At 39.1% G+C, this 27,943-nt stretch overlaps 1 protein-coding gene across 2 annotated transcripts in view; it reads right to left on the bottom strand.

The window, feature by feature from the left end:
* The window catches only part of gpc6a (glypican 6a), a 221,398-nt gene that overhangs the window by 100,856 nt on the left and 92,599 nt on the right, over positions 1-27,943 (bottom strand). For both annotated transcript variants that reach the window (XM_050049183.1, XM_050049192.1), the window contains exon 3: positions 7,241-7,632. In XM_050049183.1, the coding sequence (XP_049905140.1) occupies positions 7,241-7,632 (392 nt within the window). The remainder of the gene's footprint in view (positions 1-7,240; positions 7,633-27,943) is intronic.

Genomic DNA, 27,943 nt, shown 5'->3' with positions numbered 1-27,943 from the left:
CAGTCATTATATTTGCCCAGAGTCCAAGATGATGTCTTTAGGTTTATTGTTTTGTCAAATGGTCCAGCAACAGATATGTATTTACACCTGAGAAAAGCAGCAGATCCTCACATCTGACAAGCTGTAAAAAGAGAATGACTGACGCTTTTATTTAAAGGAATACTTCACCCACGAACTGACCATTTGTTAATCAATTAGTCATGCTATGTCACCTTGAATTTGTGATAAAAAAAACTTTGTTTTTATGCATGCCTTCACAGAAAACGGCAAGCATTTTTGATTCATTGATTGATTGGGGACCACGTTTAAGAACAGGAGAACATTATAAAAACATCTGTTTACAAACGCTCACACAACTCATGCAGTATTATCCAGATTTCATTTATCAAGTCGTATGATCAGTACTTCCCAAACACACGCATTTTTGCTCAAACCTTAAAAAGGAGTAGTCTGGTATTTTGCACTTTGAGCCCCATTTCTGGGTTGTTTATGATGCATTCTCGGAAACCATCGGCTGTATTCGGCATTGGACTTCTGGCAGACGGCGATACAGCCTCTGGGGGCAGACCCCCGATTTTTTGGCATTCCGGTTTGATTTGGGCAGAGGACGCGAATTTCCGTTTCGGACTTCCGTTTATATATAAGTAAATATGCTGAACCATTGCGATGGATTCAGAGTTTGCAGTGACAGCAATTATGTTCCGCCTCGTTAGTTCTGCAAATTCTCCACTATTTTGGTCTTAGCCACTCTATTTCATCATAAACAACCCAGAAACGGGGCTCAAAGTGCAAAATACCGGACTACACCTTTAAAACTGAATTTAAAGTGAAACTTATCTATGCTCTCGTCAAAGCCAGACACTAATATTAAGGTTGGGGTTTTTTTGGGTAAAAATACATGTGTTTGGGAAGTACTAAGCATAGGACTGGATATATGAGACTTCAATTATACTGCATGAGATGTGATAGTTTGTAAACAGATATTTTGATATAGCTTTGCTGATGTTAAACACGGTCCCCAGTCAATCAATAAATCAATATGTTCACCTTTTTTTTCTCCTGTGGAGGCATGAGAGAAAAACAAAGTTTTCTTCACATATTCAAGGTAACACAGCATGACTAACTGGTATACAAAAGGTCATTTTGTGGGTGAAATATTCCTTTAAAAACTGCTTTAATGATAAATCCTGCAGATTTATTTTCCCTTAATCAAATGATCCATCGATTGAGTATTTGCTGCGGCTCTACACTGAACCAATATATTCCTCACATTGAGTGCTTTCACTATTGATACCTGCAAATACTGTTGTGTTTAATTTAATCTTTTTTAAATATGATTTTAATGGTTGGACTTTGCTTGTAATTGCAGTATTTTAACACTGTTATATTAGTACTTTTACCTAAGTAATAAATCTTCCGTCACTGCTACAGGATAGTAAATACAGCACACAGTATTCCATGACTCTTTACAGTAAGATCTGTTTTTCATGGCAACACAGCAGTGAGAGGTGTGTGATGACATTTGCTCGTGAGTGATCTGACTAACTAAACACAGAACAAAAAAAAGGTAACACTACACAGATATAGCGTTCCACCTTAAAGTACATATAAATCCTTGTTGCTTATGGATGTGATATTGAGCGCAAAGAGCATTGTACTGTATGTCGTGCTGTGCTTACACCCCAGAAAAGGGAAATTGAATGCACTCTAAGACTGTGTTGTAAGGAGATGCAAGTAGCCTTTTGTCGCTGAAAGCAGCAAGTGCACAGGGTGATTCGTAGGTCAAGGTGATTTGTCATGTCAAGCAACTTTTCACCTCCAGTCCTACGCTTGTTCACCAGCCTGACAGCCTTCAGCAATGCCGCACTGTTTCCTGGCTCCACTTCATAATTGATGAGGAAGCAAGGAATATGGGATTTGATCCAGAGTGCGGGTGCCTTTTAGGCGTAGGACAGATGTATAGAGGTGCTCATTTTAACTCTTCATCTGAAATGCTACTGAGGAATGGTGGAAGGCCAGCTCAGTGGAGAGCCATAAGACAATAATAAACACTTTAAGACGACTGAGTCTTCAAAGATGATATACGGCAGCAGGGTACAGCTGGGAGGATACAGCACTTAAATATGCACATGCTATCATGATGTAAATTCCCAAGATCCCCTGTAATTATGTGGGGACAGCGGGCACAGGGGGAGGTGATAATATATCAAGCTGATGGTTCAGTTTCAGACACAATAGTAATAAAATTTGGCAATGGTTTAGTGTCTGGTCTAATGAAGAGAGAAAGTAGATTAAAAATTTAATGTAGCCTTTTCCTGCGTGTTAAAGATAGTGTGGCTTTTTAAATTATTCTATTTCAAGTCATGTTTGGTTGCTACAGTTTTCTCACACACTCATAAATTAACAACATCAGGTTGATAAAAATTACTAGTTTTTCTAAAAACATTCAACACTCTGAAGATGTATTTTACATGATTAACAGTCATTAGAGGTGGCATTTCTATGAAAAGCAAGTAAAACTGAAGTCTCATGTTTGTTTGTTTGCCTTAAAATTTGCTGGTTAAACACTATAAAAGTTAAATTCAATACTAAGAGTACTTATCCCGCTTATAATCGGAGGACGACGAGTACGAGTACGAGTACGAGTACGAGTACGAGTACAAGTATGAGTACTAAGAGTACTGTAAAACTTCCAATTAATACCCCAGGCTATTATTTGCTTAAATCACTGAACTCAACGGGCCTATATTTGGGACAGGCGTCTATATGGGACAGGCCTTTAATTCCTTGCACACAAGACTGTTGCTCAGTTAACATGTGAAAATACAATCGAATTGTTTATTTAAACCAGTATGGAAAATTACTTCCATAAAAATAAGGCTTTGGATAACATATCAATAATGAATCATTCATCCGATCTCGCTCCGACAGACATAGAAAGTCATGACACCACTTCACAGCACCCTAGGATTACAGCACCAGCTGTACCAACACAACACCACTTTATCCTGTTAAAACAATACTCACAACTTTTTAAAATATTTATGAAAAACACTTTTGATTCTTTTGATCTGAGGACCCTTACAGACTACAGGAATATGAATATCTTACAGTGTAATCAAGGAATGGACACATAATTTGACCTTATGACCACTTCAGAAATGGGGAGTTACCATCTTTTTTTTTTCCGTCTCTCTTTTGTACCATACCAGTAAATCTACGTGCATTTTTCTTTGTCGGTGAAGATTCTCAGTCATCCAGGTCATGCTGCTCATGGTTTCTGTAAAATGAACTGAATGATTAAATTATGGAGACTCTAACCGAGCTATAAATATGTAGAATCTCCATACTGACAAAAATTTTAAACATTTATATTTGTATGCATGATCTAAACAGCTATACATCCTAAGAACTTGTATAACTGCTTGACAACTAGACCAGGCCTCTAATAGAGACAGGCCTTTATTTGTCAAAATGTGTAGCTACGGGGTGTCGGTAGCGTAGTGGATAGTGCCGGCGCCCCATGTACAGAGGCAATGCATCGCTGCAGCAGTCGCAGGTTTGACTCCGGCTTGTGACCATTTCTGCATGTCACCCCCCCGCTCTCTCTCTCACCCCGTTTCACTCTGTCCTGTACATTAAAGGCAACAAAAGCCCAAAAAAATAATCTTTAAAAAAAAAAAAAAAAATGTGAAGCTACACCAGGCTAGTAAAAGGGACTGGGCGTTAAATTGGGACTAGGCTTTTAATTGAAGTTTTACAGTATTAAGTTGTTTTCAGGCTTGGTGTTGAATTGACTCATGCCTCAGTGTAAATTTTTAGATAAATGTACTTTAAATGTTACTGCATACAGTAACATTTTATGTAAACCTAACAATACACTTTAAATAACTCAGGGAAGTGTTAATATACTCTGTTGTAATTTTGATTGTAGAGCTACAATGATTAAAGCTACCAAAAAAATCAATTGGTAACTATTTTGATGATAGATGAATGGTTTCAAGCAAAAATAGTTATGAGAACTTGCAAATCACTGATATGTTTCATTAGCACATTTCATACATATCAGATCAATGCTTCTAAAAGGATGCAGTACATGAGCTGGGGTTTTTTTTGTGATTATTTTTGGGGGGGATATGGAGGCAACAGTAGAGGATGAGAAAGCTGCCAAGTGGCAGACCACTGTTTGAGACCAACAAACAGCAACACTGATTATCTTTCTAGTCCTTTTCAAACAGAAATTGTGCAAATTTGCAGGAAAGCCCAATCAGTCTTTTTTCAGCATTGGCAGTATAAAAACAAAATCAGGGAGTGCAGCAAAATGCCACCTACCTACTTTTTTGGGACAATGGGGGGCATGAGAAAGTAACAAAACGTGTAGCTCAGCATGTGACGTAAACAGTGACGTGGGAGGGAAGCCGCAGCTGGTCAGTCCTTTGGCAATTCTCTCATAAGTTGGCCTGTCCTTCACCGTTACCGTCATTTGATGGTTAATGGCCTCTTCGTTTGCGAGGACAAGGAGGGCGCGCAATTCCTTCTCCCAAAATGCTCATCTTTACAGTGTCTCTCAGGTTTGCGTTTCCCTCTTGCTACTAGCTGCTCGCTTATTTTCTGCTATCAGCTGTTTCCTGTTTATCCACCACCAGTGGCTCGCACGTGCGGCGTCATCAACAGCTCCTCCCACAAGTCTTCAACAGCCCCTCCCGTGGCGGAAGGCGCCTCGTTCTTTTTAAACCAAAAAGGTTCCGCCAATATGTTTACCCTACGAGGCGGAAAATTGGGCACCTCGGATCAACTCGCCAATCTGTGACCCTTCGTGGCATATCAGCATTTGTGGCACTGAACCTGGCCGTTTTTCACCGATCCTTTCCTGCATTTCAGTTGCTTTTGGGTTACCAAATACAGGTGTTTTAACCAAACCATGATCTTTTCCTAAACATAACCAAGTGGTTTTTATTCCTAAACCTAACCACACCTTTATCACAGTGTTACTGAAAAATATAAACCTTCAACACTAAAAATAATGTATAACTGTAACATATTTGCACAAATGTACAATGGGACCTTTTTATATGGTGATTAGAATAAAAAGATTAGGTTGGTTTTGGACTGTTGTTTTGACAAAAAAAAGGACATCACCTTGGAGCTTGGAGAATGTTTTTTTAACTACTCCTTGGACATTTCATAGATCATTAACTAACATAAGAAAATAAAAAGCAGATTAATGAATAATGACAATAATAGTGAGTTGTAGCCCTCTGGTTGTTGTTTACTGTATACTTTTTAGGTGAAAGAGCATTTTCTGTGATACAACAAAGATTCATATGTGGTCATAAGTCTAAGTTGTGATATTATATAATGCCTACAGTTATTTTCACAGTCTATCCGACTCTATGATCTGCCTCTGTGCGGCCAGAGCTTAACACAAGGAGCTGGTTAAGCCTCCAACATGAGAATGATTAAAGCTTTTTCAGCACATCTCATTTATTTTTTGCCATCTCACTTTCTTTCTTTCCTCTTCTGACAATTTGTCTCCCCTCTTCGACTGAGAGGCACAGCGAGCATCGAGATAAAACCACATTTAAAAAAAAGAATCCTATCGCTGCTGAACTCTGACGACATTTAAAAACTGATGTTTGAACTCGTGAAAAAAAAAACTACAGTTTTATATCATTTGTCTAATTGCAGGTGAAGAAGCCTACATTAATTTTTGGAGGGTTCAACAACTTTCCAGACTGAAGCTGTCATTATGATTTATCAGCAAGTGAATGAAATTAAAAGAGGAACTAGTGCTGAAAAATATCAGATTATAGTATCTATTTCTGAAGACAAATCAGTAGCTGTAGCTCTATAACGGTATGTAGCCAGGGTTTTCTGACTTGAGTGCTTATGTATTCCATTTTTGTAAGTATCTTGAAAGGCTCATCATCGTCTTTTATAATCTCTAAACCAATAAAAACAAATGACATGGCAATGATATAAGTGAGGACAGAAAATTTAACCTGAACAAAATCTTATGTTAGATTTGGTATATTAAGCTTTATAAGCCCTCATCTTACACCTTTATGTCCACTGTTTTGTTTTCTTCCAGGAAACTTGCCCATTTATCTCAATTTTAATGTAATTTAAATGACATTTGTCTGTAAATAAGTCCCAGCTAGTTTCATCATTCCTGCCAGTATCCGCATGTATTTCATAAAGCGGAGCAGTGCACTGTGCCACCGTCAGCAAACAGCTTTGCTTATATAACTTTTTATAGTTCAGACGTTGATGAAAAACTGTTGCATAACTTTCTGTGTTTAACATGGAATTAGAAAACATATCCGCTAAGCCTTTAAAAACACATTTCTAATCTCCAGTGTTTGATAATGCTCTAAAAACATATTTATTTTCCAGAATCAAATCAAACCAATTTCTCAAAACCAAACCATAAACAACAACAGCAAAGAAAAACATCATTATTAATATTGTCAAATTAACTGTCAGCGTGGAAAATGTCACTAATTTTCCCGACACACAATGTCCAAAAAGTAACAAAATGAGAATAGCAAAGACAAACAAAGGCACATCAGAAATCTCGGCGGGATGTGCACTTTAATCTTTTCTCTTTTGCAAAGCTTTGCTCTCTGCGGGTGACTCCTCTGAAATGTGGAGCATACTGTGTACTGTGTACTGTGTGCTGTGTGCTGTGTACTCCACCAGTCATATGAAGAAATGTCTCGCACTGGCCCTCACGCCCCAGACATCAAGTGCATCCAAAAGAAAGATCCTCATATGGAATGAAAATGTTTGTTCTTTATTTCTGTGCTTTTAATGAATAATTCAGATGCAATCCAATCTATAGGAGTCTGATATTAAGTCCAGTGAAGAAATTGCAAAGAACATCTGTGTGAATAGTGCAAAAATGTGAAGGTAAATAGATCATCATTACTGTTTCTATACTCTGAGTACAGTATGTGCAGCAGAAAATAGCATCACATTAATGATTAAATATATATTTCTTTAAGCCATGGTTCTCTGGTGGATACAATATACATATATAATATTGACTAGAATAATTCATAGCATCATGAAATCAACCCAGTGTTAAAGAGATTTATTCCACAACAGGCATAAAATCTTACATGGTATTTGCAATGCTTAACATCTTATCTCAAAGCTGCTGGACAGCACCGGATCACTTAACAGCCAAGCAACATGACAACAGACAAAAGAGCAACGAGAGGAAAGTTTAACTCACCTTGGCGACCCTGTTGGCGACCTCCCGACCCACCATTAGCCCCTGGACAAACGTCCGTGCGGCGATGAAGGCCCTGGTGACCTGGGCCTTCAGTTTCCTGGGCACGTCTCCAAAGGGCTTCAGCTGATCTGTGTATTTACTGATGCACTCCAGGTAGTCGTCTGTGAAGTGGTACTGGGAGTTGAGTAACTGGAACATGCGCTCCAGCAGCCTGGACCAGAAGTCATTGAGCATCTCCTCCAGGTTGACGTTGCCCCCCGTGTAGTAGCGCTTCAGCTCAGTGAACAGGTCCTGGAACACCTCTGAGTTCTGCATATACAGTTTCCCGTACGTCCGTGTGAACATACTGTTGAGAGACTTCTCAGAATTGTCCAGCAGCTCCAAGAAAAACTCTAGATGGATGGATGGTTTTGGGGGGGAGAGGAGGGAGGGACAGAGGAGAGGAACAGCTGGGTCATTGTGCAGATTTTTACAGTATCTCATGTCTTACTCTACAATATAAACGAGACAAAAAGCTTTGCAAACATATGGCACAGCATAATCATGTCAGTGTACTGTTGTTGTATAAAATATTTTATGGCTCCATCTGCACACACACCAGCAATGTATAGCAGCCAGCCAACAATAGGTACTTGATTATGTGAAGAAAGTCAGTCCAGAGCATTAATAATTTAATATCAGAAATAATGGGCCACAAGGACTATGAATGATTAATGTAAAGGTTCTGATTGCATACTGTAACAAAATATTCACAAGTTTTAGACACAGACACTAGTATACATTATCATCCTGAGCACCCACCATTATTCCCAGACGCATTAGTTCCTCACTGAAACAATTTATTTGTCCGCCGAGGCAGCTGGCCTATGAGCCTATAATTGAATATTGTGTTACAGTATATTGAAAGAGGCTTCATTCGCTTCGAATTATCTGAAGAGTATGTTAATGATACTAAATTTCACCAGGAGACAAGCACATCTATTTTATTTCTATTATTATTCCTGCTGTTGATTCAGTACACGCACCTTACATTGTTTAACACTGATAAATTAACATAAAGCTCACGGAGTGTTTAATTCTCCCCCCTTTTTAAAGACAAATAAACTATAATGGTTCTGCAGTTCAAAAGAGGATAAAACCATCTTTAGACACATCTGTGGAAATGGTGTCTGAGCATCTGGACAGGCTTTTTCTCCCTCAATGGGTGACTGATATACGACGGCCAGCATGGCTAGGAGGCGCACATTGTAATCCGCCAAGGAGGATGTTTTCGCCGGCGTTTGTCTGTTTGTTTGTCTGCAAAATAACTCAAAAAGTTCTGAAGGGATTTTGATGAAATTGATGAAAAGGTTGATAATGGGACAAGGAACAGATGATAAAATTTTGGTGGTGATCAGTTGAAGCGAAGTGGATAAAATAAAAAAATGGCGGGAAATCCGAGCTGCTTGGCGGAGGTCTGCGCTCTCCAAGTGCTTTTCTAGTTACAAGATATTTCTTCCCTTTTACACATAGTCCACATAGTGTTGGTTATGTACCATTAGCATTTTAAGATGTCTGTCCATTCACATGTCAGCCCTGTGATAGTCTGACAACCTGTCCAGGGTGTGGACCCAGCCTGGAGTTTGTATGTTCTCCTCGTGTTAGCGTGGGTTTCTCCGGGTACTCCGGCTTCCTCCCACAATGCAAAGACATGCAGGTTAACTGGTGACTCTAAATTTGCTGTAGGTGTGAGTGTGAATGGTTGTCTGTCTCTTTGTCAGCCCTGCGATAGTCTGGCAACCTCTGCAGGGTTTACCCCGCCTCTCGCCCAACGTCAGCTGGGATAGGCTCCAGCCCCCCCGCGGCCCTTAACAGGATAAGCAGTTATGGAAAATGAACGAATGAATGAATGCCCCGAACCCCCCTAGCAAGCTTGGTTGTTGGACATCAGTATTCCTAAAATCCTGCAGACAGTCCTGCTTATTTGGAACCACAGTATGTGCAGTAGTGCCCATGGAAGAGAGCCATATATCTCAACACATTCTCATTTCCAACTCTTTAAATCTCACGCTTGGTCAGTGGCCCATCATATCGAAATCTGACACTCCAGGTACCCCACCTGTGTCAGTTTTAGACGTTCAGAGGCAGAGTGTCAATTTAGGTTTGCTATGCGCTTTCTCTTTTTTTCAAAATAAAATGATGTTTTCACAGGAAATGTATAATTTCTGCTCCTTAAAGTCTTAATAATAACTTAAATATATTCATTCATTGTTTTATTTAACCTTTTTCAACCAGGAAAAACCTTGTGAGATTAAAAATCTTTTTCAAGAGTGTCCTGGCCAAGACAGGCAGCAACATAAGTTACAGACAAACAACATAGAACAAAAATACAGAATAAAAATGTAAAGCTCTAAAACAAGAAATACAAAACACTGACTAAGATTACTACAAAGAAAAGCCCAAAAATATTTAATATATACTGAATATATTGAATATAAAATGTAAAAACTCAATTGACCTTTGGTTTCACACTGGACACAAACAGCAAGCTCCCTGTTGAAAGTTTGGAGGTGGTTGACCCATCTACCTCCCCACCCACCAACCCAATGTGGACTCTCTTGCTCTTGTACTCCTAGTTGCCCAGAGCGTCAACAAACGCCAACTCTGGGGTCATCATGGACTGCCACAGTAGTATGCTTCTATGTGTCAGAGTCTGACCAAAAAGGCCACTGACCAAATGCTAGTTATTGACATTTGGTTAGTGCCCAACTCGGCATCATTGGCCTGACTCCTGACTCCTCCTACCAGCCTGTTTTATAGCATCGAATAAGTAACATCAAACTTGACAGCAAAATGAACACTCGAACATACAGCAGCTTGATAAGAACTACCTAAAATGACAGAAAAAATCTTAGGGAGAAATTTATTTGACATGTACTTTATTTTTTAGTTTGGCCCATGTTTCTTCTGCTAACAATGTAGGGGTGGGGTTTATGACCTTTACTGCAGACAGCCACCAGGGGGCGATTAAGATGTTTTGGCTTCACTTTTGGGGAGCTGTCATATCGTTCCTCTTCATATACAGTCTATGGTCAATCCAAATACCCATGCATGCAGTATTAACAAGTAGTCAAGTGCCTATTTGTGTGACATGTTTGCGGTAACTGCTACAGTGACTAAGAGCCTGTTAGGACTGCAAACATGTAGACGTTTTTTCCATTAATAAAGCAATTAAATTGAGTTATCTAGATGCACATATGACAAATATACACAAAATATACATTACATAATCTTGATAGAAGGATATGATTTTACATTGTTTTACACTGAAAATTGCTTCAAACACAGATGTCAAACTGCGAAAGTGCAACAACGCAATTCAAATTTAACATTCACAGCAATTATATCATTGCTTCTTGTCATCTGCCCAAGTGGCTTTCTTCCATACGAGCACCTGATCTCTTGAGCTTTACTACATCGCCCAACAAAGAGGAAAATGAAAGACAGAGAAAAAAAAAATCAGCACTAGCTGGGAAATCTCATTGAAGCCGAGCAAATAGGATCCCATGTTCCTGAGTGCACAGGCGTAAATGATGGGAAGATCATAACACATCTCTCCATGCACAAATGCCAAATATTTCTCCTCCCTCCTTCTGTAAACAAACACGCTGCAGACATTTCATGTGTCATGCTTGCTAACAAACCATACGGGGGACTCATCTCCTGGTTGGGTTTTCTGGCTGACATTTCTTTGCATTGTTAATGAATGCAGTCACACAGCTACAGTATGTGGTGGTCATATCTAATAATACATTCCCCTGCTTGTGATAATAAGACTAAACCATAAGGAACGATGAGTCAGCTCACATGCAGCCGACTTTGTTTATGGTGAAGGCGGGCTGTGCTGTATGTAATCAAGGTAAACAAGAATCTAAGAAATATCTGAAACATTGAAACATGAAAAATGCAAACAGTAGAATCTTAGATTGCCAAGATTTCAAGATTAACATTCAAGACTATTTCTTCCATATCCTATCTGACTCAGTTTGAGTTGAGGTCATTTAAAATACTTAATCATATGGGCTATCAAAGTACAGTGGGGAAAAGCCATTTAATTCATTAACATGATCAACAACAACCAAATAATGTAGTTAAATGTAATCCTATCATGCTGGTGATCTAAACATATCGAAATAAAAATAAATATTTAGATCATGCCCTGATACATTACACTCTTTACTGTGCGCATCATTCAACGATATCAATCCATAAGAGTCATTTTGGCACAGTGTAAGGGGTTTGATGGGAAAAGGCAATGTTTAAATGAACTACTGACTATGTTAAGTGGAATAATACAAACACTCGTACTGCAGCTGAGTTCAAGAGTCAAACTCTGAACCCCGCATGATAATCCACTGTTCTGCAAAGTGTGTTAAACCACCAGCACAAGTGCCTGAGAAACTTTTCACAATATTCTACATCTGCATATCCTCTGGCTTTACATGCTAATGTAAAAGCACAAGTTTGTTGCCCATTACTTCCAAGACTGGTGGGAGTTACAGTTCATGTTAAACTGCACTGGAATCCCTTTAAATCACATTTTTCTACTTGTTTAACCCGTCATCTTTTCTCTCTATTGAAATAGCACACCACGTCTACACCTTAAGCAGGTAGACGACCAGTCCCTAGTCACTCACTCTAGTTTCCCTGCAATTGAGTGACCTGCCATCACACCTACATTTGTTTAAATACTAGGAGCCCTTAGGGCCTTTTTCATTCCATTTTTCCAACTGGACCTGAATCAAGGACACATAAACCCCTGTGTATTGTGCATGCAATTTTGTCTCTGTGTTGCCATTTAAGTAGCTCTCATGGTGATTCATATGTATCACAAAACAAAAGCAACACAATGTTATCAAAATTATTTACTGTAGTTATGTGCAAAAAGACTTCCTTTGAAAGTAATGAGACTGATCTGTTCTCTTGTACATTTGACTCTATTATGTTTAATTTAAGAATATGAATCACGACCTTTCTGCCAAGCCACTGATTTTCAGGCTACCTGACACTGCAGGGTTCTTAGAAGGCTGTTGCCTCACATCAAGTGGCAGTGAAGTCCAACTATTCAGAAGAAAGTAATCTCAATCATCATGTAATGAGCTTTTTAATTCTGAAAAGGTTGCTGCAAACCTTGGATATGTAACATCTGCACCTTACTGTATAGAGGGAATCGCCTTGTTGTTTACAAATACTTGCGATCAGAAAAGCTCACATTCTACGCCACTTTAGTAATATTGCTATAATATGTGAAACATGCAAATGTAACATGTTTGCTGTTTGCAGAAATGAACAATGCCATGACTGGGCCTGTATATTTTTACCAATATACACCTAATCTTGGTCCTCTTTGCATACAACAAAGTTTCTCCTAAAGACTGGGACAGTGTTTCATGTCTGCACAGTTGATGTAAAATGATCAAGGCCAATGAAATGATTTCCATTAAAGAAATGAACCAATAAAACAAGAAGGTCTGGGCTAATATGAACTGTGCAAGGAAAAAAATTCTGAGCTCACAAAATTAAGTTTAATACAGGCTAATTGAGTCCCAGACAATGACATGAGAGGTCATTACGAACAGATCAGACACTGTTCTGGAGTGAAGTGAATTTAGTGTGAAAGACTGCTAATAGATAATAACTAAATCATTTAATCTGATAAAATAATGGCTTTGATAATGTTGTACTTCCAGGCAGGTAAAGCCAGAAGTGACTGACACCACATAATGACCTTCAGGGTTTCTATGATATTATGCAGCTGACTGAAACCAGCTCTGGTCACGATGTTGGAATGTGGTTATTGATTTTCAGATCAAAATGATGTAAATGACTGACCTCAGTGGTTTTCTCTTGTTTAGGCCTTAATGGACTAAATAACCAGAAACATACGAAGTACCAGGAATTTGAATTATGATAGATCTCCGCAACAATTTCAAGTGTACAATTTTCATTTCAGATTGTCTCTGTTCGACTGGTTGATCCGGAGCAGAACTTGAAGGACTTTCAAACTGCAAGTCTTTTTATTGTTTACAACATCTATGTGTTTTTGAAAAATATTCTTGTTTGAATTATTGTTGGAAAATCTCAAGAAGGTCCTTTGATTATTCACATACAACAGTAGCATTTGAGAATGAGTCTTCTTTTAAACGACATACCTCAGATAAACTTCATTGTAAGTACGAATCAGTTGTTATATAATCTGAACTAAGAGTTCTTGAACTAATGAGCAAGTGCACTGAAATAATCACCACTCTTCTCTTGTGTAACTGTTAGGTCTTTATGTAATTTCAAGGCCTTTTACCTGGAAAACAGTCTGTACTGAGAGTTTCAGATAGCAGCTCCAGCTTGCCAACTCGTGATGAGTGAATTGCTCTCTGCTGGCCAAAACACATATTTGGCCGGGGAATCATCATTGAGAGTTATTGACCTTGGATAACATTCAGCTATCCGGCCTTAAGGGTCTTAATACTTGGAAACATGTCGATACAAGGGTGTATGCTTACTGACACAATACATTTAGGAATCATCCAAATCTCTTAAGTAATGAAGACTACACAAATCAAAAATAAGTTGGAAAAGAAAATATAAGAGGAAATGGAAAAAAACAAGCCAAAAAAAAAAAAAAACTTGGGAGGGCTTCAATTTCAGAGCTAAACTCTCTGTGAAATAAGAGCACTTTTATCAAAAGTTTCTCAAAAGTTTCTTTGTCTGCTTATTGAACTACATTATAGATATGTCAAAATACAATACATATCACACTATATTATTTTTTTACAGTACAAACTCTGCTCAAAATAAAGAGAAAATAAACCATAGCCAAAAAAGCAGACAAAGTGAGGGGTCAGGCAGTGGACAAAACTCAGCTAATAAGACACAGAGGGTAACTGTTAATACTTTAGTACTTTTATCCAAACTGTTTGGCCCCTTATTACCTATTATTTGTTGTTATCTCAAGTATCCACCTCGTGGCAAAGGAGGTTTTTAAGCATATGTGAAGCCAAACACAGATTTCTATTTTATGCTAACATTTTCAAAGTCTTCAAATTTGGAACATTAGCAAATAAAATTACACCCTCTAATTGAGTCAACACGTACAAATGTAAATCTCTAAGACTTTGGTCTAAACCGCAAACAGATTCTCACACTGTGAAAACAAATCTCAGTAAATGTGAGGTACAATTTGTGCTCAGTTTGTTTGAGTAGATTTCATCTCGTGTCTTGAGTAAAGAGTACCTAAATTTAACAGATGCGACACTCTTATTAGGCAAAGAATACTTTACATTTTTCAATACATTACACAACTGATGGCTGGTGGAGTCAAACACAGAACTCTTCGGCTGAGAAGTGACAGTGCTAACCACCTTACCACTTTGGGATTAAACTGATCATGTCAATTATCCCAGTCGACCAAGTGACCACACCATGCTCAGCTGATTAGTTCCGAAGAAAAGTATGCATTTTTTGAATGCAGCTCGACGTGCATGTCGCAGTGCAGGGATTATACAATATTTTGGAGTATTTGTAATGATATTTTCTATGCTCCAGTTGTTACTGTCAACAGATGAGTGGGTTTATCTACTGGTTTTGTTACTTGCTTACTAATATACTTACCTAAAATTTAAATGATATGCATATGTTTTATTTATAACCCTTCAAAATCCTCTTTACAATGCTCTGAGTGTCTTTTGATGGCTGTTTATCTTTAGAAATACACTATTTATCAAAATAAAAATTAAACATAGAAATTATATACAGACTACCTAAAAAGGGAAAATAGGTGATACCCACATACAAAGTGCTACAACATTTTTTTTAAAGTGGAGCAAATATTACTTCTTTTGAGGTATTCATTTTCAATCAAATAAATCAAATAAATAATCTCACGGGTTTGAATTTTTCCAGTTTATTCTCTTTATTTTGTGGAAGCAGTGAAAAAGGAAAGGCTGCACACATGAGTCTCGCAATCTACAATTTTCTCCTGATATGATAACAAAACCTAATTGTTTAATTTTTATGAGATAAGTCATCGTTCTTTGACTGCGTAATGTGTTTGTGAATCTCCTGTCAGATCAAATTATGAACTCCCAAAAAGTTTTACAAAAAAGTTACCAGAAATAAAAACCTTGTCAATTTTTCCATCCTCAGGCTACTCAAATTAGTTGTCTTTCATAGAGTTTCTTAAAATTATTAAATAATGGCGAAAGACATTTCCTTCATTAAAGGTTTGTGATGAAACTATATGACAACATACTGGCTCAAACCCATGAAAATTATCTAGAAATGTGTAATGTGACATTCAGTTATCTTCACATCTGTCTATGATTATTTAACTTGTTCATTTTTTAGTTTTGTTAATTGTCTTTTAGTCAGTTTGTCAGAGCATTGTTTTCTGTTTAATTATACAGCTGTGTTACCTCTCTAGTCCTTCCTTATTTTTACAGATTTATACAGCCATATGATGTATGAGGAAAACAATAAAAAATACTGATTATGAAAACAATTCAATAATAACCATTATTTTTGATGTACTGAATCCTTTAATTTATCATATTTGTCCTGTTAAATTAGGTTCTTTAAGTGCTGCAAAGTGCACAAATAGGTTTGTCACATAAAACTACTATATAATTATAACTTAAGATTATTTTTCTAACTGTTTTGATCATCTTGCCAGCCTTGGGTTTTTTTCTCTGAGGACAAAGCAGAGTTAATAAAAAGACTAATAATCAAAATAAAAACGGTGGTAAAGAGAACCACCACATTAGTGCCAGTCGTAATTGAGGTTGGACTTTTTTATGATTTTCATATTGCATACAAAATACAAAACGTGTAAGTACCCTTGAAGTAATTCCGAGCGTGAAGAATCAATTTTCTCTGAGAGCAGTTACAAAGTGCTCCTTTGATATCTGGCCTAATTACTGTAAATAATTATCATGATTAATAAAGGTGACCTTTCTGTTGCTCTGATAATAACACTTTTTTTTCAGAGAAGAAAGGAACCTGCACTCACCCATTAATTTTACTTCAGACTGCTTGAAAACTCATTTTTTTTACTGGCTCGAACAATGAAATCTATAATACTGACTGTGGTTAATTAAGAACAAATTTCAATTAATGGTCCGACAGTCTTGAATGACCAGAGGGTAGTTATTGTACAAAGCTCTGCCTGGGAATTATTGCATCTTATATGTTTTATTCTGGTAATGCATTTTGAATGGAGTCAGAGAGGGACAGCACTCTGTCCAGAGGATGTTACACACATCGTCTAATGTATAAAGCTCAGACTCTGAAATCTGGTTCATAAGCACTTGAGAAAATGACCTGTGAACTCCTGTAAACTCATTCACCCTCTGCATGAACTCCTATTCCTCATTTGATGCTGGTATACCACTACAATTCGAGGGCTTTTATCATCTGTCCAGCATTTTGGTTGACACTGACCAAAAACTTTCCAATTTCTGTGTGCTACAGCTTGTTGACAGAAGTGTTGATAATTCACAAAGATGTCAAAGTGGGAAAGTTTCTGTAACAATCTTACTCGAGTGAACCACTTAAACTGCAAGTTAACAGCGCTGAGTATCCGTCTGAACGGCTTCTCACCACTGAGTACTTAGGGAAAGAGGAAATAACGGGGGGATGTCACTCAAAGGGTCCAACTCTTTGGTCCAGACTGAATATCTCAACAACAATTGGCCATACTGCCATGTCATATTGTAAAGACATTCCTGTTCCCCAGAGGATGAATCACACTGACTTTGGCAAGCTTCTGATTTTTCCTCTAATACCAGTATTATGTTAACATATTTATTTTTCAGTGAAATATCTCAACATGTACTGGATGGATACAGTAAAATTTGGTACAGACATTCATGGTCCCCCCAAGCGAAATGAGAAACCAGCCGTCATAGGAAGGGGATGGGGATTTCATTCAGAAATGAAAAGTGACAGAAATGATTGCTTCAAGACTGAGAAAGAGAGCAAGAGAGAGAAGTTCAAACCTTGGCTCTTTTCTCACCTACACACAGGTGGCCAGTGATGTCAAAGTGGGGCATCAGCCTTTTTAATTTGCCGAAATGACCAGACTGGCAAAACTGGATATATACTCAATTGTCAGGGTGCTTTCACACCTGCCCTGTTTTGGTGCGGTTCAATCAAACTCAAGTTCGTTTGCCCCTTAAGTGTGGTTCATTTGGGCAGGTGTGAACACAGCAATCGCACTCGGGTGTGCACCAACACAACTGGACCAAGACCTTCTTGAAGAGGTGGTCTCGGACTGGTTTCAAACAAACTCTGGTGTGGTTCATTTTTGGTGTTCAGACCTTGATCCGAACTAACTGCAGTCACATGACACATTGTTTGGGTTAAACATGAGCATGTTACAGTCCTGGAGGATTATTATTGTGCTCCTCCTCCTGTACTGCCTTAATATGCACATTCAGCACATCCAATGCATCAAAACATTGTTTTCTAGTTGGAGCCGCGCCTCGTTTTCAAACTGTATGGTTTGTCTAAAATGAACAATGACAGCAATATAGTCCACGATGACCAGCGCTAAAATCAACCTGCATAGTTGTCCCTCCATTGTGACATTAGAAAGTGTCACATTTATCTTGCAAGTGTACTCTTTTTCAACGTGTTGTTTACTTCCTGGATTTTTCCCGCACGGAAATTCTGACTAATCAAGAGCCGCTTTCTCGTACAAGGCATTTTTTCTGGTCCTCTTGTAAATGCTGCCGTAAAAATATCAACCAACTCTAGGCAATTATGCAGCTTTGTAACAAAATTAGTCCCTGATTCGTTCCAAAGAAGGCAAACTCTTGGTCTGAGAGCACCCTAACCGGCAGCTTTCGTCTTGTTTAATCAGATGACTGTTGTTCTTTAATTAAGACACACTTCTCTTCACTCTCTTGTCATTCAAAATCTCATCAAATTTGTCAACAACATTGATACCGAGAATTTACTGGTCACCTTCAAGCCTGACCAGTAAATTGTGCTGGACTAGCACCTAACCACATCTCTGACCTTGTGAGCTCCTGTGATCCAGATCATCTTACAGACATGGTTAGTGTTTCATATTCCAGACAGAAGTGTCACATTTCATCTACTGTTATGTTCAATGGGTTACTGTACTTGAGCCAAACATGAATGGAGTAAAGTTATTTTTATATTGGTTATGTGAGGACATCCTCTCCAATACTGAGAGCAGTGGTCCCGTAATCATGAATATTTAGTATGTGGCACGAAATTGGCACCATTCATTAGCCAAATGCTGGTAAAATATACAAGTGGCTGATAGATTTGCTTCACTTAACAACCAAGGACACAATAGGAATCATTACAGTGGCAGATACAATTTGAACATTAACTAGCCATTTTGCCAGTGGACATGTTAACTTTACACCCTAATTTGTGTTAAACTATTTTCTTTTAAATGCAGCCTGTGGGAGTTTCACAAAGTCAAGGAAGGACCCTTAAATGGCTGAATTTCAAGGATGTTACGTCATCAAATCCTACCTAAGGACTGTTCCAATGTCAAGGATCCTTCAAATTCTACCAAGGACCGAGTGCGTCATTCAGAGAATTTTCAAGGATGCATGTGTGTATCCTCAGCAGATATAAAGTACCCATGATTCTTTGCGCACGATAGGAAGGACTCGTCCTACCAAGGGAGGATCCTTGACTTTGAGTAACACCTTGTGTGTAGATGGAGAGAGCACGATAGGGGCAGATGACATCAAAGTAAACCAACAAAAAGCACCTTATATTGGATTGTAAGGAATCCGCAGCTGATGTTTACTTTTGATGTTTGAGATTAACAAATTCGGACACACCTGATATGTGCTGTGTGAGGTCATGAGCAGCATGTGTGTAACATAGCAATTTTACCATAAGCCTCAGATGCCAAGATTGCTCTGCAAAACCCATCCATCATTTCTTTTTCTTTTACTTCTTTCCATTTGATATAAAATGTTGTAAAACTGTCGGGAAACTGGAAACAATTTAGAATAACCACCCTTGAAAATTGTCTATATCTCTACACTGTTTATCACATATTTTTTCTATTTTACTTCTTCACAGTTTTTACACATAATACAGAATAACTCAATCAAGTGTTTGACATCACTGTGTCTCCGGTAATATCCTCCATATATATAATATATAAAGCAGGTGTGTTTTGTTATGCATTTCCTTCATTAAAAACCCCCAGTACATGTTGGCAGTATGTGCACTGTGTAACAAAACACAAGCCAGTACATTTCCATCTCATTGTTATTCACAATTTAAAGCCAACACTTCTCTATATCACAACAGATACTTGAAATTACTGCATGGTTTGTTTTGTTTAGTTCCCTCCAATATTCATTACCTGCACAAGATACAGTTGAATATGAGTGTGTGTGTGTGTGTGTGTGTGTGTGTGTGTGTGTGTGTGTGTGTGTGTGTGTGTGTGTCTGTCTTCAGCCAATTATGATAATATTGTTTTCTGTCCTGTTTGTTACTCTGAACAGACTGCCTGAGTGGACAAACAATCTTTATACATGTTTTGGTCTTTCCTCTCTATTTGTGGATAATTACTTGAGTATCAAGGGCAAACCAAACAATGATCAGTGTTGTCAATATGAAACAGTAAGGCTCCATTTTGAATGTTATCGCCCCCCAAAACGACTGCTTGAAATTATTTTGTTTGCAATAAATGATTGAATGATAAATGATGCATGTGGGGGCACTTATTTTTTGATTTTCTTTGATGTAGTGATGGTCTCCTGTTGCACAGGCTATACTAATTTACCCAAAATATTTTGCCAATATTACGAAAATCTCCCACCATTGTGTTTCTCAGTAGGTTTGGATCAGTATTACATAAAGAATATGCATGAAAGGAATTGACTAATGGGAATGGTTTCTGACTCACATTTGTGAGCTTTCTCATTGCTGGCTGTCTGACTTCTCTCTCCCCTCGGACACATATTTAAGCTGCAGCCAAAGAACAGTGTTTTCTTAATATTTAGCCAACCTGTCTGCTATGAATTATTATGCACTGCAGAATATGTTTTGGCTTTACCGGACAGTGGTATTCAGTGGTGGTTTGAGTATCCAGGGTTGGGGGGCTGAAATCTCTAACTCCATAGGGTTTCTCTTTGTGCCATCTGGTTTCATTCCCAATTTGTCAAATACCGATGCTTGGTCAGTGGCCCTCATCATAAGATACTGATTCACCCAACCTGGTCTCACTCTGAAGTTGCCAAAAGCCGCCACTTGGTCAGTGACTTCTGGTGTCAGACATCGACAAAAAAAGCCATCCTTTCAAGTCGACATGATACATGGCCAGTAGCCCTTAGGACAACAGCAAAAGCTGAGGCAGCAGAAATCCGAAAAGGAGGGGCGGGATTGGTGGTGGATGGGTAGACTCACAAGTCAGTCTTTAGACGTTTTGCTTAACTAAAGACTGATGTCTTTCTCCCTGATTTTGTGTTTAGATGGGCGGATACAATTTTCAGAATTAATAAAACTCCCTACGTTGCAGAACCAATAGTAAATCCGCAGGGCGGTCCTTCGGTGGCTCGCTGAACTCTTGTGCTCGTAAACATAGTCCGACTGCGTTAAAAGTTTTAAACAAAGTCGCTGTAAGTCCATCATTTCCACAAGCTTGTGGACTGAGCACACGTTTGATAAAACGGAGTTAAATCTCTCGGCATCCATTTTCAAGCTCTCTGTATGTTTGTGTCCTTGCGGACGAGAAAAGGGGGAGCGCACCTTTCCGGGAGGGCGTGTCCTTTTAAAAAATGCAAGAGGTGTTGCTTTGTTGCCGGCTGTTTTCTCCGGTGTGTTAAACACACTTTAGAAAGGAGTGTCCCCAGACTATCAGAAGCCTGAGATCTCTGATTGTCTGTTGGTGAGACTAGTGGACGGGTCCAACAACCACTGACCTTCACCCAGGAGGCCGGTGTTCGCTTCCTGAAAGATTGTAAAGCCAAACCCTGTTCTTTTTTCCTTAACCCAACCACGTTTGTGTTGGCAAAACATAACCACGTGCATCTGTTGTTGAAGAAAAAAAAAAAAGGTTGATTCGCTGTGTTGTACCAACATAGTGCGTTTATTTTGTGAGAACCTGTATGCAAACTGTACATTTCCTGTGAAAACAGAAAAGTGTTTTGAAAACAGACAATCCGTTAACAGGTACAAGTTGACACCGCGTCCCAGAACGTCAACAACCAACACACCCAGGGTACCTTGCACGTTATATGTGGACATTGAAAGTCCATGACCAAACGTTGACCAAATGTGACGAGGTTGAAGTGAGAATGTGTTGATCACCAAAGAATCCTTTGGCAGCCGTATGAGACGCACAGGGTGGTGTCATTTTTCGTTGCTCTAAGCAACTGCCGCATAGTATACAGAGCAAGGAAGTCTGCATAGGGCAGGCGGGAGCGGAGATGGATGGGTTAAAAACAATCTCCAGAATTGAACTCGGGAGACTGGTATTTGTGTACCATGTGAAACCAAAAGTCAACTAAGTTACTTTGATAACTGCGTAGTGTACTACTTTGTGTAGCATACTAGCACTCTACTTTGTCACTGTGACGTTATGTTGTTAAACATGTACTTATTTCAAGCCAAATCATGAGGTATTTTTCTGTACCTTACTACTTGCTTTTGTTGCCTACATTTTCATTTTCTTTTGAAAAGCAACTGTATGCATTTAACAAACTGAAACTGTACATTTACAAGGAAAGTAGTCTCACTCACCAGACCTTTCTCAAGAAAAGAAAGGTCTGGCTGCGCCGACTCTCACTTTATTTATTTTATTTTTTTATTTTATTTTATATACTTTATTAATCCCTGAGGGGAAATTCAATTTTTCACTCTGTTGTCAATTACACACAGGTCCGAACACACACATGCACAAACTGGACCTATACATGCACTAAGTGGAGAGATGTCAGAGTGGGCTGCCCATGACAGGCGCTCTGAGCGGCTGGGGGGTTCGGTGCCTTGCTCAGGGGCACCTCGGCAGTGCCCAGGAGGTGCACTGGCACCTCTCCAGCTACCAGTCCACGCTCCATATTTTTGGTCCGGACGGGGACTTGAACAGGCGACCCTCCGGTTCCCAACCCAAGTCCCTATGGACTTTAAGATTGGAGAAAAAAATGCCCCAGCTTTTTTTATTTCTTTCAACCAATCACAATCTTTCTTGGCGGTGCCACAGCAACGGTGCGCTTGAAAACTGCTACACAACCGGAGGTGGTAGGGCGGGACTTCAGCGGGTGGCTCGTTCCGCCCAGGCTGATCTATGCAGCGAACCTCCGCCCACTCAGACTACAAGGAAAGTTTATTTTTAAAAGACACAATGCATATAAAAACCATAAACTGACACTTTCCCTAAGCATCTAAAAATGACACTGGGGGGAACCTATAAAGCGCCATATTTTGACGTGTAGGACCACTAAACAAGTGTCAGTATTTGACAAGTTGGGAGTGAAAATGTGTTAGTTTGGGATTAAACACTGTTAACATTTAAAAATACAACTGAATGCAACAGCTGTATTGCCGAAGGGAGGGGAGCCTCATAATGTCAAATGACTTAAATGGGCAGAATTGCTCCGAGACAGTTGAATAAAATAACATTTTAAATATTTCCTTTCACTACACACACATTATGCCAGACTGCATAATGTGATTTTCTGAGACACACATACTGTTTTCTCTAAACTCAATCTTCAGAGTCTAATTTTCAGTTTAAATCCCTCTCTAGTTTGATTTGTATCTCCTCACTGTGTCTGCAGCTCGACTCTTCATGCACTAAAATATAAAGCATGAAGTAGTTATAAACAGAGAGTCTCATAAAGGCTTATTATTTTCTGCACATGAGAACGTCCTGACTAAATACTCTCGCCTGATTCATTAAACATTCAGAAACATCTGTTTTCAATCATATCTGTGTTGATGTTGATGAATCCCAATCGTTCATTAATGGAAAGCATGATAACAGGACCTTAATTATCATGAATTAACATATCCTAATGACACTGGATGAGGAACGTCACATTAGTCAGTGGAGAACACCCACATTTATAATCAAGAGGACCATCGAGGCATCGATGAAAGCAACAAATAAGAGCTTCAAAGCAGAATTTAAGCTTATAATAGGTACCTGGGATCCAGCTATCGAGCAGCCACTGAAGTATTACTGCCTCACAGAAGAACAACCTATGACAGGAGATCACAGAGGGGCTGATCTCCCATTATATCCTCTCAGAGCACCGTGCAAAAAGTTATCTTGACTCTCCAATAAAGTGCAATACAGCGATGCAGAGGAAAGGTAAAGGCCACGGGCCCGGTTCAGTCCTCCCGAACTGATGCTGAGCATGTGTCAGTCCCTGGCTCTGCGCCAGGTGGGAACAATGACATCATACCCATCACTGAAACCTTTCACTAGCCGATGGACTCAGGGGATCAATGCAGGTCAGACTGCGGGTTGAGAGGAAGGAAAGTGAGTCACCACATGATCTCAATTCCCTGCGAGTCAAGATCTTTCGGGACCTTCCGGAGGAAAAAATAAGTCCCCAATTACAGAATAAACAAGAACAAAATTGCATCCACAATACACGGCCACTTACTTTCAATTCTTTGTATTAATTCCAGAAAAAAGGGCACACAGTGAATTAAGACAACCTTTTCTCTGTGCAATGTCAACTTTGACAATAGAGCCTACATGATCTGATACCTTTGCACACATTAAAATATAAATCTTATATAAATTATTGTCGGAAATCATGTCATGTCACTGACATTTTTTACACTTCTTTTTCTGCTTACTTTCTTCCTCTGAATGGCTGTGGCACTGCCTTGCTCCTGTGACTGTCTTTGTTTCTAGCACGGCATGTTCAGGTGCACAGCATAAAAGGATTTGCTTTCTTCTCCTTTGCCATTTAGCAAATCTCCACATGTTCAGCCTGTAGAAAAGTGAACTGGAATTAGCTACCCAAGGGAAAATCAAAGGAACGGGAGAACGTTTTAAAGCCCACCTCCCCGAGGTAAATGGTAACCAAAGTGTTTAATTCATGTGTTATTACATTAAAGAAAAAAAGGACATTTTATTACGCATTTTTGAAATCAGCTTAACTGTGCAATATCTAACAGAAAATGGAATTTTATTTTTTTTTTAACAATTTATAGCACAGTGGCCACCTCTTCAATAAATCTGGCTGTATTCAGCCATCGTGGTGAACTTTGCATATCAATGAGTATAGATGCTTTATGGCAACACTGAATCCGTTTCTGCATCGATGTGATAAAGTACCTTGATTTTAAAAAGGCATTAAATTCACTGGATTAGCTACAAACGGACATTCTCATCTGGTTGTTTGATTTACATATAACCAGCTTCTGAATTGAATTTCCAGAAAATTTACTTTATCACATTAATACTACATGTCTGGCTGGACATTTAGGATTAATTGTTTTTAATCAATTATATCATGATTACTTGGGACTGATAGATCACTTATCTCTAGTTGGGACCCAGTGTGTGTACATGTATTGTGCACTGTCCCCATTAAATAAACATTAAAGATCCTAATTTATGTGGATGTTATGACATAAAAGTACACAGTCACATAAGATTTTATATCCAGTGTATATCACCTAGGAGGGTTCCCAGTTTGAACCCAGGGTGGAGGGTTCAAGCCCCAGGGTGGGGGAGCCCTCCTGTGTGGAGTTTACATGTTCTCCCTGTGTCAGTGTGGGTTTTCTCCAGGTACTCCGGCTTCCTCCCACAGTCCAAAGACATGCAGGTTAATTGGTGACTCTAAATTGTCCGTAGGTGTGAATGTGAGTGTGAATGGCTGTCTGTCTCTATGTGTCAGCCCTGTGATAGTCTGGTGACCTGTCCAGGGTGTACCCTGCCTCTTGCCAAATGTCAGCTGGGATAAGGTATGCAAGGCTTTGCTCTACCTGCTTTTTCATGAGGGTTTGTTTAACATCAATAGAATATTTAAAAGACTTTTCTTTCATTCTTAAATCTCAAAATAGTGAGATAGTTCCAGCAGGGCATGGCCATATTTAAAGCTAAGGTCAGTTGAGTTACCTCTCTAAAAGCAGCCTCTCCTCATTCGCTCATTGTCCCTATTGGCATTTCAAAACTGTCAAAGCGAACAGATAAGGAGACACTCAACTCTGGCATTTGAAGGCTGTCCAAATGTGCTTTCCGGGTGCTATTTTTTATTTTTTTCTCTTGAGATGAACAGGGATATTTAAATGAACTGTTAGGAGAAACATGCATATACATAGAGTAGATATTGATTGAATGGTAGGTCAGTTCATACATGATTGTTCATCAATCAAAATCAAATTCACTTTAAAACTCGGAGTGGGAGCAAACAGATGAGTGAATACATGAATACCAAAGGCCTTGATCCCCAGGTAATATCACTCCACTTTGATGACAATGCATTTTCCACTGATGGCATTGTGCGCAATGATACTGTATGGAGCAGGAGACCAGGTGGTAAAATCCATTCTCTCCCCCCCAATACATGATGCATATCACACTGGAGCTGACAGCATCAATACAAGGGGCTCGTAATTAAAGCCCTCTGTTGTAGGATATAGAGGAACGGGAGGCAGGTTTCACACAGCCCATCAATCACACAGTGGCAGCTCATTTAAAACATCTTTAAAATTAAAGTTGCACCAGCCACTGCCTTTTACAAAGAGCAATTGTTTTCTGACAGCTAAGTGAATCTCTGCTGAAATCTCTGGGAGAAAGGTTGAGTGTAGAGGACTTTTATGCAGAGAGCTGACAGACTGAATTGAGAAGGAGCCCATTCTCTGTTCTCAAAGAAATAACTCTGGCTGTACTTGATGCTCTGTGATAGCAGCAGAGAGGGGGGTCACATATTTGCCTTGGATAACGGGCTTTTAGACATAATGGCACACGGCCAGCTAGCCAAAACAGAGAAATTTCGCAATTCAGCATCTGTTGTATTAGAAGATGCTTGATGGTGTCCAAACGTACCATCTGGCTCTGTAAATAAAGGATGAGTGGATATTGATGCCAGTTTCCTCTGCAGATTTGTAAGTTAGTTGAAAGATAATTTGTATCCAATAAAGGCTAATGAAGGAATGTTATCTCACTGCCATTTTGCAAAACACTGTGCACCTTGGTAGAAAAAAAAAGATGAAAACAACCCATGCTACTGTGGCTCAATGTATGCACAACTGCTGCCTTCATGCACTGGGATAATCTGGGTTTCTAAAGCATGAATTTAAAGTGTAATAAATGACATCAAGTAACGGATCTAGTATAACTGCAAATTTCAGGGATAAGGATTTATTATTGTTGGTTCATTCACCCACAAGAGCAGTATACTTGAAGATTCACAATCTGGTGTACAGTGATCACCGCAGAGCCAGATACATGTTGTCATTTCTCACACGAATTGCTGTCATTAAAGCGTGATGCGTGTGTACCCTGAATTTATACTGCACCGTGAAAAACCCCCACAGTAGAGAGAGACATATTGTACGTTTCCGTGACAGGACAAATCACTGAAATGTATTAACACAAGGCTTTTTGCTTTATTTTATCTGTATGTTGTTGCTACAGATGCAGAGAAGCTACATGATAAAAATAACTGGTACTGTATGTTAAACAGGCTCCCTGAAGGCAGGCAATGATTGGTAATTCCAGTAACAGTGTCAGCACCGGTACAGGATTTGTCCTCCGTAACATCCTGTTCCTCTCCGTCTCTGGCTTAGCTCATGATGCATACCGTAGTGGTTCACTAAATCTGAGATCTATTTCTATATTAGTAAAATATACAAGATTAGGTGCAAACAGTATATAACACTGTGGATAAAAAGTAGTTTTGATTTTCCCGGAGACTCTCTCGGGGTCAATGACTGATTATGGGGATAAATACCAAGTCAGCGGTGTAATCACCTGGCTCGGCCATCAATACTGTAAATGTGGATGGAGCTGAGATACTGTCGGTGGGGGAAGGTGGTCGTCTAAATCAGATGGTTTAGATTATATCAAGTGCGTTTCTGCTTGTTAATTTCAGCCCTCAGCACATAGTATGGCATAGTCTTTCCATATTGTTCTTTCGAAACAATATACTATAACACATACTATGTGTCGATGCATGTGTAACCAGCTGTGGATGGAGGCTCAGTAGGTCCAAACTCAACAATTCTGAGTACTTATTGGCTACTTTAATTGAGTATTTCAATATTATGGTGCTCTATGCTTACAACATTTCAGAAGGGAATATTGTACTTTTTACTGCACTACATTTATATGGCAGCAATCAGATCAGATTTAGATGTTAAAAACTTGTACTGAGCATCTGAAATACAATGTTGTCAAGGCCCAGACACACCAAACATAAAAGAGCTAGTGGCGATGAAGTGTGGCTGTTAAGTTGCTTCATGTCATCTGTGTCCTGGCCAAAAGGTTGCTCTCGAACACACCGCAAAGACTACAGCCAATGGCCAACTTGCACGTACGTTCTGCGCCTGCATGAGAGGAAATAATTCTCCATACCAGCAGGTGGCAGTAAGTTGTATTCGCCAAAAAAAAAAGGGGAAACAGATCCAAGACGCTGGTTAGCAAGTAAGCACATTAACAACACAATGCAATGTTGAAGGAACAAAAGAAATTTACCG

This window comes from Epinephelus moara, chromosome 1, assembly GCF_006386435.1.
Source record: "Epinephelus moara isolate mb chromosome 1, YSFRI_EMoa_1.0, whole genome shotgun sequence".
In the NCBI taxonomy this organism is placed as follows: Eukaryota; Metazoa; Chordata; class Actinopteri; order Perciformes; family Serranidae; genus Epinephelus; species Epinephelus moara.
This window is presented reverse-complemented; position numbering and strand designations above follow the sequence as displayed.